Source organism: Staurois parvus, unplaced genomic scaffold (assembly GCF_062004578.1).
Source record: "Staurois parvus isolate SC_StPar_1 unplaced genomic scaffold, SC_StPar_1.0 ptg000299l, whole genome shotgun sequence".
Taxonomy (NCBI): domain Eukaryota; kingdom Metazoa; phylum Chordata; class Amphibia; order Anura; family Ranidae; genus Staurois; species Staurois parvus.
In genome coordinates this window covers 22355982-22374039 of record NW_028318095.1, presented here as the reverse complement: position 1 = coordinate 22374039, position 18058 = coordinate 22355982, and the positions used below count along the sequence as shown (strand labels likewise).

Below are 18058 nucleotides of genomic sequence, written 5' to 3'. Positions count from 1 at the left end.
CGTGTGGATTGTATGGGTTGTTACAGACATGGTGAAAATTTCATGTCAGAAGCACCTTTAAAAATATATTTACTTAGGAAAATGGTGACGGATTCAATACTTATTTTATGCGCTGTATATACATTTCAAAGGTGTATTAGAGGTTTGCTTGGAGTTGAAATGTAAAATGAAAAGGGTTAACAAATGTACACCCTACCTCCCCCAGTCCCTGCTCCACTTATTTTGAAGATTCTTATCTTTCACAGCCCAAACAGCCGGTGCAAAGAGCTAGCAATTTGAAAGCTACGGTGCAAAGGTCTGGCAATTTGAAAGCCACAGTCTTCTTCCAGGACGGATCAGAGCGATTCTGGTTGTTCATGTGCTGGCACATGACTGCTTTTGCCAATTAGAATTGCTCTGATCCATCATGATATTCCAAAGGACAGAAGGGGAAGAAAACTTCTGCTTTCAAATCATTGGACCCCTTCACTGGCTACGTGGGCAGTGAAAACTAGGTGGGAGAGTGGAAGGTGTACAGCATTACCATCTTTTTCATTTTTTCTGAAACTGTGAACTTACACTTAAAACTATAAAGCGTACAAGATTGCAAATTTAACTTTTATAAAATTTAAATATTATAGAAGGTTTAATTAATTCCTTTTTGGAAAAGGGCAAAACTGAATGCAAGAGAATTTGTTTTGTGCAAATTTAAAAATGGATAAACTGTCCATTCTGGATATTTCAGATATTTAACGAGATGTCTGAGAGTCTCTTCCCTTATCTGCCAAAATAGCCTTACTGTATCCTACCGGGCACCATTAAATCCCAAAAGTCTAATCTACTGAGATTTCTTCTATCAGCTGCAAGAGAGCTTATCTGTAAATTCTGGAAAACCACGATCACCCCACCACTAACTTTATGGGTGGATAACATTAATGATATCATGCTGATGGAGGAAATGCCGGCTAAGGATTCAGACATTTGGGAAAGACATAAGAAATTATGGTTTATATGGTTACATTACTCTTCTTCGAATAAGCTCCGCAATCGACTCCCCCACCGACCAGGTCTGTCGACGAGTTGATTTCATCCTTTTAACAGGTTACCTTTTTAATTTTGGTCTAATTTACAGTCCCTCTCATGAAAGTATTATTTACCTCTACTTGTGATTCAGGGGATTTATTTACTTAGGTTGACTATTAGATGGAAGTTTCTCGCTGCTTCAGTCTTCTTGAATTTGCAATGTTATTAATACTGTTCATGTCTAAGTATAAGAGCAGCTGTTTTGTAATATCCGAATGCTACTTTCTGTTCTTTAAATTGTTCTCACTGTTTCATCCCCTCCTTCCCTCTCCCATTTTATTTTTCTGTACCCAAATTTCTATGTTTCAATAAAAATATATTCAACATAAAAATGGATACACACAATTAAGTTGTAAAATTATACAGTGGTTTTAATAATCTACGTCATATTACTCCAAATAGGACTCAAACAAACCAAAGGTAAAAGAAATGACCAAACAGTTGGGAGAAAGAATCAAGATGTTCAAAAAGTGGTTACAACACTATTCACAAACTGCTGCAGATAAAAGATTTATCATTCAAGGGCGAATACATCAGGGTTTCATATCATTATCAGAGCACAAGATAATTCAAGGTACTGTGCAATCAAAATGCGAACAGGGAGTACAGCCTAAATGCTCAAGGTTTTCAGCCCTATATCTATACACAACTGTGGTAAACCAGTCCATCCTGCTATCTCTACTATGTAACTAGGGAAGTGAAAAAACAAATATAATGGAGAGCTTTTTGCAGTCTCTCATATAGAAAGCCTTAAACAAAAATGCCAGCAGCTAAGAATTTTATTACAACCATCAGATTAAAACTTACTAGAATGTGAGGGTGAGAACATTACAGCATGTTTCAAAAGTACACTATGCGTTCCTCCTGTACCTTACTCCAAAAGCAAGTTTTAATTTGCAGTGGTTGCCATTTTTTTTCTATTTCTCTGCCAAATCCTCTCCCCCCCACCACCACCTCCATGTGAAGGGGAAGATGGGAAGAGAGGGGTGAATAGGTCCCAGTACTGTGCACGGTTGCATCTATTCTCCTCTATCTTCATCTTCACACAGCACTTGAGCAGCAGCAGGAGCCACTGGATTGTGCAGCTGTCAATCAAATGCAAGGAGAAGGAAGTGGGGGGAGGGGCTAGGTCTTGCTGTGTAAGTCTATTGACCGTGGCTCCATAGACACACAGCTCAGGAGCATGCAGACACTGTGTGCCTCCATTGCAAACGGCTAGCTATGGGGACACACGAAGAAGAAGAGCCAAAATCACCAGCAGGGGACCCAATAAGAGGTAAATCTGCACACAGCAGGTGAATATAACAGGTTTGTAATTAAAAAAAAACTTTTTTTTTTTTTTTTGAGTTATCACTTTAATGCAATTTGTTAGTGTATTTTTAAAAAACATTTTCTGGTAGGCGAGTCTGCTGAGAAATAAATGCTGCTTTATCTACTCTGAAAAGCTCTTCCATGTGCTCTCTGCACACGTTAGAGCATACGACACACAGACCGGGTCTCGGGAGTTAACATACACTTGGGCCCCCATAAAAAGCGGCTTGCTATAGTGGGCACTAGTAGAGGAGATGTGGCCAGGAGTGGCAGCAGCGGACCAGAGAAGAGGAAGATCAGGGCTGCTCTGTGCAAAACCATTGCACAGAACAGGAAAGTAAGACTTGTTGGTTATTTTAATTTAAAAAAAATGATCAGCTTTGCAATCACTTTAAGGTAAACGGAGTGAACTTTGCCAGAAAGCAAAAATAGACTGCGGGTGATATTTTCTAACACACTGCTGGCTTCCTGTGCAATAATATTAAAGAAGAAGTAATATATGATAACCCACCAACTATATTTTATTGCCTCCTTTTGAGTCCAATGGATGCATACATTAGCAACAAAGCTACACTAAATGTCAAATGATTCAATGCACATAAAGCAAAATTTCTTATCTGTTTAGGACATTTACAAAATCCCCAGATGAGCCCTTCAGAACATCATCTAGCTCGTATCTGTAACAAGGGAATAAGCCGACTTCCCCAACTGAGGTCTGTGGGGAATTCTTCCTTTGCCTCCTTTGAACACTGAACAAATCGAGCAAACTATCTACACAAAAAGGTGAACAAAGGTAACTATATATTTTTTAAATATTTTTTTACACTGAGAACTATGTAGCTTAGACTCTGTGAAAAATAGTAAATCATTACTTACGACATGAATTGTGAACATAAAACAACTGAGCTTTTCATAAGACTTTGTTACAGTATATATTTCTGAGCAGAAGTCAAACACATTCTGTATGCAAGTGTTGTCAGTTATCATGTATACAGCTGTATGTTCAATTCACAAAATGTGTCACTGCAAATGAATTACAATATTGTATCATCAACTTCCCACCACATGGTACTTTGAACATGTAATAGAATTACACTTTTTTTTTTAGTGGAATATGAAATTTTCCATAGTTCTCTTTCACTTCAGTTATGAGTAAACGGCTAATTTTAAACTGCTTTAAATCTGATCTCTAAATGAACACCATTGAGACTGTTTGGAAAGCACACAATGCCAGTGATGAGGATGGAACATTTGGACAGTCATGTGAGGTACTCACCATTCACTAGACTGAAGTGTAGGAGAGTCATTCTGCGCTATATGGTATAAGGCACTCATTGCATTCATATTAAACAAAGGAGGTTTCCTTTCAGCTGTGGAGAAAACACATCGAAGTGTTACATTTTACAAATACTGTACATATTCTTCCTTGAATTACAATCAGTAGATTATTTTCCCTGCCTAAATCAATCAAATCAAAAGGTAACATAAAGATGAATGTGTCTTTAGTTAAGCGGTTAATACACCAGGTTATATATACATATACACAGTTTAAAAATTCCATAGAAATTTCTAAACAGCAAAAGAGAAATCACGGAGCATGAGACAGAAGTGTGTTAGAAGAGAATCATTAAAAGAAAGACCATTGGAGAGAACCATAAAGGAGGAAGAATGAAAGAACATAACCAGGGAGTGAGTGGGACAGCATGATATAGAAACAGAGAAAAGACAGAAAAGAAAAGAATAGGTAAAAAGCTGCAGCATTGACCATACATTGCCTATGAGGAAGTCGAATGAATGACAAAATACATCAGTCGGATGTAACGTAAGACGCAACCGGAAGTGCCGTGGCGGCCATTTTGGAGATTGGTAGAATCAAGCTGCTTGTACCTCAAATATATGTAAGCGCAATTGTACATTATTAAATTGGAATTTTAAGCAATACTGCAGTATGGGAGCATGTTTAATCATTCATGATCACTGAGAGTTTATGAAGAAGCGAGGAGGAGATTGAGTACGTTGATTATATGATTTTGAAAAGGCTATTCACAAGACATGCATGGTAAGATGCATGCCTGAAGGGGAAGAGATTGAACACATTTGGCTTCGCACACAGGTGGTGGATGCAGGATGGACACGTGTATTGTGGATTTTATTCACAGTATAAGAGTGAAATGCACATTCTCACCCTAAGAGGGTAAGAGTATTTCAGGGAAGAGTGGTGTACACCTTCTATATATTGCACACGGGTGCACATGTAGCACCTTTATATAACAAATACTACACTATATTAGTTTTTTTTCTTTTGGAGATTTTGGATCAGTACACTGGAAGATCACATGAAACACAACATATTCTGGCTAAAGAGATCTTGATGAGAAGACAGGAAGATTGTAGTATGAAGTAGTGCGCTGTTGCTGGCATATAATTGACCATACAGTATAATTCAAGGAATTATCCAAACTGGGTTTGGCTGAAATGCCTGACAAATAGGGACTGACAAACCGCTTATGGAGCTAGACAGTCATAAGAACAAGATGACCCTTTATACTTAGTAATTATGGATTATGCATTATAAAGGAGAGAAAAGACTGAGGACTACACACATTAGAAAGAAGGCCAATGTGCAAAATTGGGATTCCACCTGAACTGATAACACTATGGCAAGTGGTTGTGGCTTTAATTGTCCAGGAGGCATTTATGGGAAAGTGAACTAGTGAATAAAATGTGGAGCAGGTGGGTCCCTGACAAGCACATCACATAGTTTATAAGATACAAGGAGCCAAAAGAAAAAAAAAAGTCCAAAACATGAGAAATACAAAAACAAACAAAATTTCAAAGTAAAGTGAAGCTAGGCCTCAAAGGACCCAACTGTCTAAAAAAAAAAAAAAAACACAATAAAGGGAAAAAATAAAACTTCCCCCCAGCACCCCTGTGCAGTACCATCCCCATCAAAAACTAGAAAAGTATACATTCCACAAGGACTGACGAGAGCAATTTGTGTGTACATTATATCACTGGAATGACTCCCTTAAAAATGTTAACCATGATTCCATGCTGGTCATGTAGGACAATAATGTCAGATATTCAACAAACATTTATCCCCAAGTCCCAAACAGAGCTAGGTGATAAAGAGCACACCACTGTTGTCCCAGGATTTACATTCCTGTTCTGGCTCATATCTCTTAAAGTGGAACTTTACCCACAATAATTTGAGAATAAAAAATATGTCAACCCTCATCTTTGCATATACCTATAAAAACAAAGCAAATTCCTTCCCTCTTCATAAGTGATCATATACCCTCTGTTCTCAGCTGCATAAGGAGCTGGGGGGGGGGGATAAACAGCACCCCCCTGATCTTCCCAATGAATGGCTGTGTGTATGTTTGAGAAGAAAGCTACATATATATAGTGACTGAACCAGGAAGCGCCATACAGTCCATCTACCCGGAAGTGACGTAACAGATGTCCTGCCCTACACGCTTTGATATGTGCAACGTTCTCAGGAGTTTCATGGGACTTTATTTTGTACATGCATTGTGTTTTGCATCATTTCTTTGTTTTTGCAAGCGGTGTTTAATTTTATTCCAAAATTAACATGTGCTGTAAATTGCCTCCAGCATTGTTCCTGTTTCTTCTTGCTGTAGGCCGCTATTTTGTTGAAGCCCAGTGCAGTCACTTCCTTATTAGATACTCTCCCCCTCTCCTTGGTCTCAACACACTATATGTCACTTTTAATTACTTCAGTTTTTTACCAAGCAATGCAGAGTAACACAGGAACAGAAGGGTACGGTGGTCTGTCCTATACTGTACTGCAAGATAAGGAATATATGGGTAAAGCAACATTCCTTTTAACCTAATTGTACAGTACAGGGCTCAGGCTGGATATTTAAAAACCCTGGGACATCCACAAGCAATGAATCAGAAGGGTGGGCAAGACCAAGGCAAAGAAAAGCATGCCAACAGGTACAACAAAACAGAAAAGGGTCAAAGACACAACTAATGAGTGCTCCTGAAAGAACCTAGCGACCAGAAGCTCCATACACAGCGGCCTAAACATCCACAGTGAACTTGAAGGAAGTACAAACTGGATACCAAGTGGTGGTCTTACAACTCCTAAGGTTTTTGAATTAGGATGCACAGGGCTAAAACCTGTCTCGACCGCAAGAAAGCCAGAAAGTGAAGTACCAAGTAGTCTCTATAGGGTTTAAATGCTTGACACTAGATGGTCCTCCAGGTAGGGTAGTAGATTTTTTTGGAAGATGCTTTTCTGGATTTGAGTATTGTGGGAATAAAAGTCAGATATACCGTGTCCTCCAAGACAGTAATGCAGTTAAAGTCAGTGACTGAAAGTAGGATGTTACAGGAGGCTTTGAGACAGCATGACTGGCCTGTAAGGAGTGGCCAGGAGTTGTCCCCCTAGAAGTTTGAGTACATCTTTTTACCAAGTTCTTCTGGACCAATTGATGCAGTGACAGCTTTCTTCATTTCCTCTTTTCTGTGTATAAATTATTAAAATTTTTATAATTGTTTTTATATATAAAACTTTTCTCCCCCTTTTTCCCCACTTTCCACTCTCTTTCGCTCGCTCTGTTCTATACCCATTTTCTTCCAACTCAGTCCATCCTTATTAGTGACATTGCTTTTCATCACACGCAGCCTCACATGGACTCCGGTAACAATTCATCTCCAGTTCCAGGCCAATTATTAAATAATCCACCACCTCAGGTTAGCTGCATTCTCTATTCAGTTTCCCTCCTCATCTACACAATAGAATAGCCTCTGCAAAGCTCTCATAGGCAGCTGTGCCACGTGTTCAAAATTTCTATGCCCGCTAAATATAGGATATGGCACATCAGTGACACCCACACCAAAATCATGCACCACTTTATGAATTATCTCCATATTATACAATTCTTTCCAAACAGGAAAATAGTCTTAAAAAATTCACCCATTATCGCCTCAGAAATTGTATCACAGATATACTGAATTTTATTTTGAACGTTTGAGTTTCACTACAAACCTTTAAATTTTGTCAAAATGTTTTTCACTTTTATTGCAATTACAAAATATTTATGATGTATTTAAATTTTTTTTTGTATACTAGCTGTGATGAAGGAGGGTGCTTTTCCCCCAAAATGTGTTGGCTCCATTTGTACCCGGTGAACAGTGAATATCAATAAATATGTTGTATAAAAGCCTGAAGTGTGACATCCCTGCATATCAAGTGTGCCTCCCATCTCATCTACACTTACCCTACAAAGCGATCGCACGTCGCTACCAGAGAAGCCGCAGCCGAGTCCCCATCAGGATTAACTTTCCCTTCACCCTTGGGTACCCAAGGAATCCATTTGAAGAGCACCATATCACCTCCAGAGATACCAGAGTCCATATTGGTCCAGTGCTGTCTTATACACACACACTCCTGTGTAGCAATTGATGAAGAACCTGCTCTGGAGGCAGTGCATATTTCAATCTGAAGGAGTCCATGAAATTACCATAACATCCAATGCCACTGCTAGAGGATCCATGGTCCTGGACACAAAGAGGGGTAACTTGCTGAACCTGGAGGCTAGGATGTCCAAATCTGGAGTCCCCCGTTTCGGACATTGCAGTTTAAAGATGTCAGAATGAAGGGGCCATTCCTCTCGGTCCAGGTTGTAATGACTGAGGAAATCCAGCTTCCAACAGTCCACTCCCAGTTTGTGAAGAGCAGAGATTGCTTTTCCGTCCAGGATATAATCAGACTTGCTTCCTTCAAGTCATGCCTGATTCTAGGTTCGACCGGATGATTAAATTAGGCCACTGCCATGGCACTGTATTATTGCACCCTGATTGAGTGTCTCTGGAGAAGGAAGGGGTGTCTATTGGTGCAGAGTAAATTTTTTTACTCTGAGAGCCAAGATGTTGATGGGGGCTATGCTTTCTTGTGTGACCGGGTTCCCTAAATTGTGAGAGACTGAAACACTGGCATCAGTGGTTATCTTCCATGGGGTTGTAAGAAAGGAATTTCTACTTTCCAAGGCAGGATTGGTAATCCACAAAGTAATGGAGTGTCTTGCTTGACTGGAGAGAAGCACAGGAAAGTTGAGCGAAGCGGTATGTCTGGCATGCCAACAGAAAGTTTTGCTGGAGGGGTCGGAACAGAGAAATAGGAACAGCCTCAAAGGAGGCAACCATGAGTTCTAGGACTCTCATGGAGAATCTTATTTAAGGATGTCTTTTGGATCTTAAGGTTTGAGCCTGAAACATTAGGAAGATATGTCTGTCTGATGGAAGGAAAATTATCTCCTGGGCCTTGCTTAGGATGAGACCTAGGTATTCCAGACAAAGGGAAGGCCGAAGGACAGACTTTTGGAAATTGATTACCCAACCCCAAAGAATTTGGATTGTTTATTGGACATTTACAGACAGTTGAGAGGGTGATAAATGCTTCAGAATGTTGCCTAGGTACCCAAGAACATGGATGCCCTGAGTTCTTAAGAGTGTGAGAAAAGATACAAGCACTTCTGTGAATACTCTGGGTGCAGAGGACAAGTCAGGCTGCTATATTTGTCTCATACTGCAAAACACAGAAAGTGCTGATGAGGTGGGCAAATGGGAATATGGGGGTCCCTTTAAGTGCTCTCAAATTAATCAAACATATAAAAACTAAATGTATACAAAGTGCATCAAGTGAGTAAGTTAATCATATAAATCACTTAAAGTGAATAAAGTGCATAAGTGATTAGACAATAAAGAAATAATTATATGGCATTAACAAAACAATGTCAATTTGATTCTCCTTCTTTAGGGTCCTCTGAAAATCTTCCGTGGCAATGAAAATGCACTGAGCAGGTTTAACTGTGATGTCATCTCACACGGTGATCTCAATGCAGTTACATCTGTTCATATCGTGAGTACTATTTACTGTGCTAATAAACTCCTTCTTGAAGACATTACAGGATACAGTCTGTTTTGTATACTTTCCTCAAGGTGTGATTTGTACACTGCAAGTGACTGCTACTGAAATCAGGGGTCTCAGGCATTGTGGGAACATAGGCTGTATTGACCTCCTATAGCACAGAGGTTATCAATATCTGGTAAGAAGTTTGTGCACCTGGAGATGGGGGAGCACATGGAGTATCACCTGTTTGGGCAGTGATTTTACAGCACTGTTTTTGGCACAGTTTTTGGACTTTGACAATGTGACATTTATGTTTTAATGTTATATAATTATTTATTGTCTAAGCATTTATGCACGTTATTCACATTACCTGATTATATGTGGGAAGTTATTTCATATTTATTAATGCATCTATTAATTTACTCACTTGATGAATTTTGTGTAAATTAAGTTTGTATAGGTTTCATTTGAGAGCACTTAAAAGGGACAGCACATTTACGTTTAGTATTTATTTCTACGTATCCCCCATTCGCGTATTCGTGTGCTGCAGTACTCGATTTATATATTTTATTGACACAGAGAAGCAGGTGTTTGTTAATCTACTTAATCTTGAATATCTACTTATGCCAAGTATTCCCCGTGTCTTAGAGAGGTAACTGACCTTGAGGATTCCATGAAAAACATGTGAACATAAAGGCACTTGTTCAGGAACTTTAGGTCCAGAATTAAACAAATACCTCTGTTGGATTTTGGTACTGTGAACAGGCTTGAAAAAAAATCTTATGGACCAATCTTCCAGAGGGATAAGAACAATACTCCCTGGGACAAAAGATCGCTCAAGGCAGTCTGTAAATCTGACTGTCCTTGGACAGATTTTAGAATGCAAACAATAACAGATGTCCCCCACACTTAAAAGTGAGGGTGCACCTTCATTGTGGAGAATGCTTTTTGGCAGACTGGGTGGGCTTTGTGTTCCAAGTCTTGCACTGAAAGGAAGGACAGTTGAAGCCTGAGGAGAGTTTTGTGGTACTCTGCATTTTGAGTAGGTAGATGCCCTTGAAAAGAGGGGCTTTGAAGCCTCCTGCTGTGGGAGAAGGACCTATCCTCTAGTGAAATCTCTTATGAACTTGTCAAGTACCTCACCAAAGAGTCATGGATCCTCAAAGGGCATATGAGCAAGGCATCTTTTATAGGCTGCTTTATCTGACCAGGCCTTCAGTCATAAGATTCTGCACATATGAACAGAAATGAGAACTCTTTGCTTTTTTAAATTTAAGACTTGTCCCCAGAACAAGACATGAAGGAAAATCTTCCCAATGGGGACACCTATTCCACGGACAGCTAAGAGGGAATGGAACTCCCCGCACTTTGGGAGATATCCTTAATGCTGAATCACTGGGGCAGTAAGTAATGGGAAATATCTCCAATGGTACACAGAAAGCCAAAAAAAACAAAACATAGAAAAAAAGGAGAAACAAAGAACCTGGTAGGGTTCTTAAAACTTCCCTACTCTGTCAAAAAAACAAAAAAGGTAAAGATGAACTAACACTAACCAACCCTCTGTATCCCCATCCCCCTACTCCCATTCACTGATGTACTTACCTCTGAGGATAATGATCTGCAAGCGTCCCTGCAGCTGCTCTAGGGTATTTGAGAACCCCGCTTACGGGTTGGACCAGATCAACTCTGACTGGTCAGTGCCAAAGTTAGCCGTTCTGGTCTGTCCGGAAGCAATGCACAGAAGAACAAGAAGAGGGGGCAACTTATTCTCAGACAGCTGTACTAGTTATGGGGGCATTGACAGCCCTGCATCCCCGGAAGTACAGCAGAGACCAGTGAAATGGGGAGGGCATATGGTTTTGATCTTTAAATTATTTTTGTAAAGGTGGTGAATCACTGTAATTTACAGCACAAGAATCAGGTAGTTTGCCCTGCAGTGAATGTAATATTCACTTCTTTATAAATATGCCCCATAAGGCTAATCCTAAAGCAAAAGGACGGAGCATTCTTGAATAAACGGGTTTGGGTACTGACAGCGATTCAACAGTTTTGGAAAAGTATTTCAAATCACAGCAAGTTCAAAACGCCCAGGAAACATTTCAAGCTTTTTGAGCAACTAATCACATATTAAAAGTATATTTTCTTATCAATAATTTCTCAATCAAAATGAACCAACCAATCTATGCACAAACCGTTCCATAGTAGATCAGTCAGACTAGGTTACTGAAACCTATGCCAACAGCAAATTACTTTCTTATAATGCAGTCTTTAAAAAGCGTGATTTTGAGATATGCCATTCAAGATCTATAAATTATCTGATATAGTACTGTAGGGTTTCACATGACATATTACATATTTTGCATTAAAAAACACACGTCAGGGTGGACATACCTAGTTCAATACAAGTAATCCCCAAAGACCAAACGTCTACTTTTCCATCATACTGTCCTTCATCCATGGCTAAGATTACTTCAGGGGCCATCCTAAAATATAAACATGAAAAATTAAAATGGAATCCATGAAGTTTCCTGAAAAGTCCTAATATTTTCTTGCAAAGTCATTTTTTTTTAGAAATGAAAACCAGGTTCCTGTTCCCTTGAGGGTCCTCCAATTAGTACCAGCAATGTCAGGTGTCCTCTAAGATAGGCTCTGTGAATGGTGAGACTCACAGAGAGCCTGCTCACACTGTCAGTGTCCTCTGTCTGGTGCACAGCGTACAGGCAGGAGATCTGCTGCTACTGGATCATTCTCATCATAGGATGAGAATGAACCAGTAGCAGATCTCCTGCCTGTACACCAGACAGAGGACACTGACAGTGTGAGCAGGCTCTCTGCGAGCCTGACGTGTCGCCTCCACTAATGAATGTGAAATATACTCAACGGACTATATCCATAAATAATATAAAATTCAAAATCATTTTTTAATTAATTATAAATAACATATGTGAGTCCAACTTTGGTTTGCAGTCCTTCTGAAACTGCGTGCTTATTTAAACACAATCGGTGCTTATTAAGGAGTCTTCCTTTAGTGCAGTGCTTCTCAAATAGTGGGGCGCGCCCCTCTGTCAAGGGGGGCGCGTTTGACCTCGGGGAACATACCGTATTTTCCGGCGTATAAGACGACTTTTTGACCCTTGAAAATCTTCTCAAAGATGATGGGGCATTATTCCTCCCACTGACACAAACGATGGGGCACTATTCCTCTCCCCACTGACACCAACGATGGGGCACTATTCCTCTCCCCACTGACACCAACGATGGGGCACTATTCCTCTCCCCACTGACAGGATACTATTCCTCCCACTGACACCAATGTTGGGACACTATTCCTCCTACTGACACCAATGTTGGGACACTATTCCTCCCACTGACAGCAATGATGGGGCGCTATTCCTCCCACTGACACCAATGATGGGGCGCTATTCCTCCCACTGACACCAATGATGGGACGCTATTCCTCCCACTGACACCAATGTTGGGACACTATTCCTCCCACTGACACCAATAATGAGGCACTATTCCTCCCACTGGTATAAAATCAATAAATAATAATGAATTCAAACCGATCACCAACATTTACTTAGGTCCTAAGTAAATGTTGGTGATCGGTTTGAATTCATTATTATTTATTGATTTTATGTATTTTTTCAGTATCATATGGTTTGACATGTCCAATCAAAAAATGTTTATAGTTTAATTAGGGATTTAATTTTTTTTGAATTTCTAATGCACTTTAAATCTTTTCTGCTACAGTTAATAAAGCTATTCTTTGTTGTAAATTGATCCACATTTCTTTCTTTTTTTATTCTCTTATACGTTAATAAGGATACAGTGTTATGCAGAGGTGTACTTATAACAATTTTATAGACAAATTATACTATTTACAGTCGCACGGGGGGCGCGAAATGTTTTCTTCTTCCTAGGGGGGCATGACAGAAAATAATTGAGCACTGCTTTAGTGAAACATACAAAAGTCCACAAAAACTTTTACTTCCCCCTGATGAAGCCACGTGACCCGGTGGCGTAACGCGTAGACACAGCAAGTATAAGGAGTGTGAAAAACACACAGAGGATCATATAATATTGTACCAAAAAGCGATTTTATCATGTATATCATGTGAGTGCACTACAATTTGTTTAAATAAATACATTTTAAAGGAGATAAGGCACTATATTATATTCTTTGATTATATGACATCTACATTCATGAAGTAATAAGCCAAAAAGGAGTGAAGAGACCCCCTAGAGGAGAGAGGGATAACGCCATCCATCCAACTCCAGGAGAAAAAGGTCCCTAGGAATCGGCGAGACCCCCTGTTGAATAAAAAGGGAAATACTCCATCCATCTGGGACAGGGATACATAAATCCATTCATTTCCAAGTCCATTTAAAGGGACACAAGCTGTTTTTGACCTCACTTAAAGGTTTGGTCATATAAATCAAGTAAGTCCACACTGGTGAAGGAGCACATTAAAAGTAAACGTTTTTGTGAACTTTTGTATGTTTCACTAGAGGAAGACACCTTAATAAGTAGGAATTGGGTTTAACCCCTTGATGCCAACGTCACACAAATGTGCGGCCTCATGGAACTGGGCTTTTTTCCGTGGGGCCGCATATTTGCGTACTTGTCTTTGTGCTGGGAGCGTGCCGCTCATTGCGCTCCCAGCACAAAGACCACGGTGTCACTGAGAGCCCCGGGACTCCCAGTGTCGGGTCACATGATCGCTGTAATAGCCTCTGATTGGCTATCACAGTGATCAGTCACTGTACAGCCCGGTCCCCTTGCTTTTTTTCTCTCTCTGTGAATGTAGAAGAGAGATACATTGTATCTCTCTAACTCCTGGCATAGAGAGAAAAAAAATGTGTGTGTAAAAAAAAAAAAAAGAAGATAAATATTAAAAAATAAAATAAAAAATAAAGAGAAATACCTAGATCAAGGTTTGATCTAGTGCAGTGCTAGGGTTAGTGTTTGGGTCAAGGTAAGGGTCAAAGGTCGAATGTCAAGATTTAAAAAATAAAAAAAAATTGGTATCAGTGTCAGTTAGTGTCAATGTCAGTGTGTTTTAGGTAAAAAAAAAACAAACTATTGTTTCTGGGCTGTACTACAGGTACACACAACAAATAACGTACACATATATGGTATCGCTGCGATCGTCAAGAGCTGGAGAATTTATTTTGGGTTGTTCTTTGGTGGTAGGTTATGGTAGTAGCAAGAAACACACAGCTAAATAAAAAAATGATTTTTTTTTACTATTTTGGGCCAGTTTTCCTTTGATAAAAAAAAAAAAATCAAGAGCTATCTATTACCATTTACCACCAAATGAAAGCCCAATTTATCCTGAAAAAATCAAGGTATAATCCACCTGGATGTATAAAGTAGTTGTGATGATATGTATGGTTTTACGTTGCAGAATTGCACTTAGGCATTTCAATTTGTTTTACCCTTAGGCGTGAAGGGGTCAAATAAGCACACAGTTTCAGAATGACTGCAAACCAAAGTTGGAGTCACAAATGTTATTTATAAGTAATTGAAAATTTAGAATTTTATATTGTTTATGGATATAGTCTGTTGAGTATATTTCACAGTTATTAGTGGAGTGCGACACGTTTGCATTTGTTTTTGATTATGTTTTCTAAGTTTGTTATAAAATTTTAAAAACAGAAAATCACTTCATAAATTTAGGCCAAAATGTAGCCTGCTACAGTTCTTTGTTAAAAGTAACCCAAATCAGTGATTATTTAGTCTATGTGAAAATTATAGAGTCTAAAGACTATGGGATATATTACCTGAAAGTTGATCAATCCTGATGTACTGATCTCATTTCTTGAGACGCTAAAATGCCAGGACAGCACATATGACTCCAAAAGACCCCCTTTTTTTTGGAAAGCAGACAGGCCAAGGTATTTAGTAAGAGGCATGGCAAGTTTTTGAAGTTGTAAATTTTTGTCACAATTTTTTTGAAGATTAGGAAATTAAATTAGTTTTTTTTACATGCAGTACAGTGTCGTGGATACCTTGCTAGTCTGCTACGTGTGGAGGAATAGTTGTCAGAGTTGGCAAGAGACCCGCCAAGTAAAAGGTGTGGAGGAATAGTTATCAGTATTGGCAAGTGTCCCGCAGAGTAAACTTTACTTGGTGGGACACTTGCCAATACTGACAACTATTCCTCCACACCTAGCAGACTGGTCAGGTATCCACGTGGTGGCTCTTTAGGACCTTTGTAGTTGTGTGGCGAACTGAGGGGCTGCTGTTGAACTGGCGATTCTAGGTGGACATCGGCCCTGTTTTCCCCTCTCTCTGTGGGTTGTTTTTACCAGTATTGGATATGGTTATACCGACACAGATTTTGATTCACTACTATACCCATCTGTACCCCTGAAGAAGGAACTTTGTTAAAAAAACAAGTTGGGAGTTATTGGAAGACCACACCGCTATCAATCAAGATATCTTTTTGTATCGGTGTATGTGTATTCCACAAGGGTAAATGTTGAATATGTAGTGCTTTGTATAATATGTGCAGGGGCGGCACAGTGGCTTAGTGGTTAGCACTTCTGTCTTGCAGTAATTGGGTCATGGGTTCAATTCCCAACCATGGCGCCTCCTGCATGGAGTCTGCATGTTCTCCCTGTGTTCACGTGGGTTTCCTCCGGGTACTCCGGTTTCCTCCCACACTCCAAAAGACATGCTGGTAGGTTAATTGGTTACTGTCTAAATTGTCCTAGTTTCATCCCTGGCCATGAGGGATTTCCTGCATGGTAGGGGTTGGGGAAAGACCTGGCAACCTACCCTGTAAAATAATTGCTAAGAGAATTCATGGAAAAAGTCGCTTACGAGTGACGGTCCATGCAATCGCCAAGGGTCAGATACGACTGGATAGATAGATAGATAGATAAATATGTGCAATTGCTGTTGAACCATTACCAGGTTTTATAGACCTTTCGGCCAAAAATTCCTCATACGAACAAAAATTGACAATTGGTCTTTTAGATTCTTCTTCTATTTTTACTGTCGCTAAAGTCCCAAGGGGATTTTCAGGTACCTTTTAGGTCCTTCTATTTATATATTTTAATGATCAGTGAGCTGTAGGGATCAGTACCTAAATGGTTCTGTAGATGACCCATCCCCTGGCTCCTTCTAAAACATTATGTGCCGGTTTCAGTCAGATACCTGAAGAAGGGGTGTGCCCCGAAACATGTAGCTGTCCAAGCAACCGGTGAATTTTACTTCTTCTCTTGTGCAGTGCACCGTTCAGACTGTGTGTTCAGATGCCCATTTATCCTAAACTCAGACGTTCGGGCAGGCCTCTTGACAGGACAGTGACGTCACATCCGGTTCAGAGCTCCATTTGTTTCTGTCTCTTGAGTGTGAGCTGGTGTCTACTATTGGTGATTTCTTCCATTGCCCGCATCATAAGTTACACATGCCAGCTTTCTGCCACATACATGATGAACCTCTGGTGCGACAGCGACATCCGACCAGTCATACCGGTGTCCCCACAAACCACATATGAGCCCAGCCAGCTCTACATTTCTGCAGGGGACCACACTCCATGATAACCAGGACATGGGCTGCCCATAACAAGGTTTACTCTGTTAACCCTTCAAGACATTTTATGGACACCAATAAATGTACTTTTCTTTTACTTTTAACTCCTTCGTGGACAATTTTGTTATATTGTAGACCTGCATTCCTTGGCGCTCCTTATACAGTTGTAGTCTTGTATTCATGTGGTTCATTTGAGTTGTGAGCTGCTGAAATTGTCTACACTACTCATTATGCTCAACATAAACTGGCGCAAAAGATGAAGGGTTTCCATTACTGTTTAAAAAAAACAGGTAAACAAGCTGTTTATGAATGAAAACCATTCATGACAGTTTGCTTACATAAATATCATGTCATCGCTCTGACTGGTCATAGCAACCACATGATACCCCAGCCACTCACAGTGCCATAATCCGCTGTGTCAAACGGACACATCGGTCACAGGATCGCACCACTGCGTGAAGTAAAAGTACTGTGGGTAGATGCCCAGTGGTTTCTTAGCTAGCTAAAGATACACCTCACACGTATACATACATTAAAGGCTACATTCTTCTTCAAAAACACAGGAGTTTAAATCCTTTTCTTCTGTCTTCTCTCTCTGTATTTTTCATTGTGTATTCATATTTTACTGGATTTTATTGATTTTCTGTATTTGCTGTGCTAAAATTAATTTTCAATGAAGTTTTTGCTGGGGAAAAGTCTAGACATGTATACATATATGCTTTGGCCTGAATTGCTCATACCAATTATCAGTGCTCCATTAGGAGTGAAAATTCTATGACATGTAGTCAGCTAATACTTTCAGACATTTCAGATCCAGTTTCTATAGCAACAAAAATATCTGAACAGAAAGACACTGCCCAAAGTATAACTACAAGTGGAGGTATACAACAGGCAGCGAAAAAACAAAAACACATCCTTACCAATATGGTGTCCCCACAAATGAATTGGCTGGAGATGCTATAGAAGCAGACCCAAAGTCAGCAAGTTTCACTTGGCCCGGCTCTGTGAGAAGGATGTTGCCCGCCTTGATATCTCTTAAAGGAAAAAATACAAAATATGTTAGAACATATGACAAGCTAAGTAAATAAATGTTCATGCTAATTATTTTATGAGACAGAACAGCTCAAAATTATTAAAGAGTAATTGAACTTTTGAAGCTATGCTTAGAAAAGGCAGGAAGGGTTTTACCTAGGCATTCGCTTGACCCCCACCTATGACTCATTGTTTGCTGCAAATTATTATCCATTGCTTCTCTC

At 39.7% G+C, this 18058-nt stretch overlaps 1 protein-coding gene across 1 annotated transcript in view; it reads right to left on the bottom strand.

Moving 5' to 3' along the window:
• Positions 1-18058, bottom strand: part of TAOK1 (TAO kinase 1) — a 181160-nt gene that overhangs the window by 44781 nt on the left and 118321 nt on the right. The window contains exons 8-10 of the mRNA XM_089683020.1: positions 17723-17836; positions 11648-11739; positions 3650-3743 (exon numbers count right to left, since the gene is read on the bottom strand). Of these exons, the coding sequence (XP_089539146.1) occupies positions 3650-3743; positions 11648-11739; positions 17723-17836 (300 nt within the window). The remainder of the gene's footprint in view (positions 1-3649; positions 3744-11647; positions 11740-17722; positions 17837-18058) is intronic.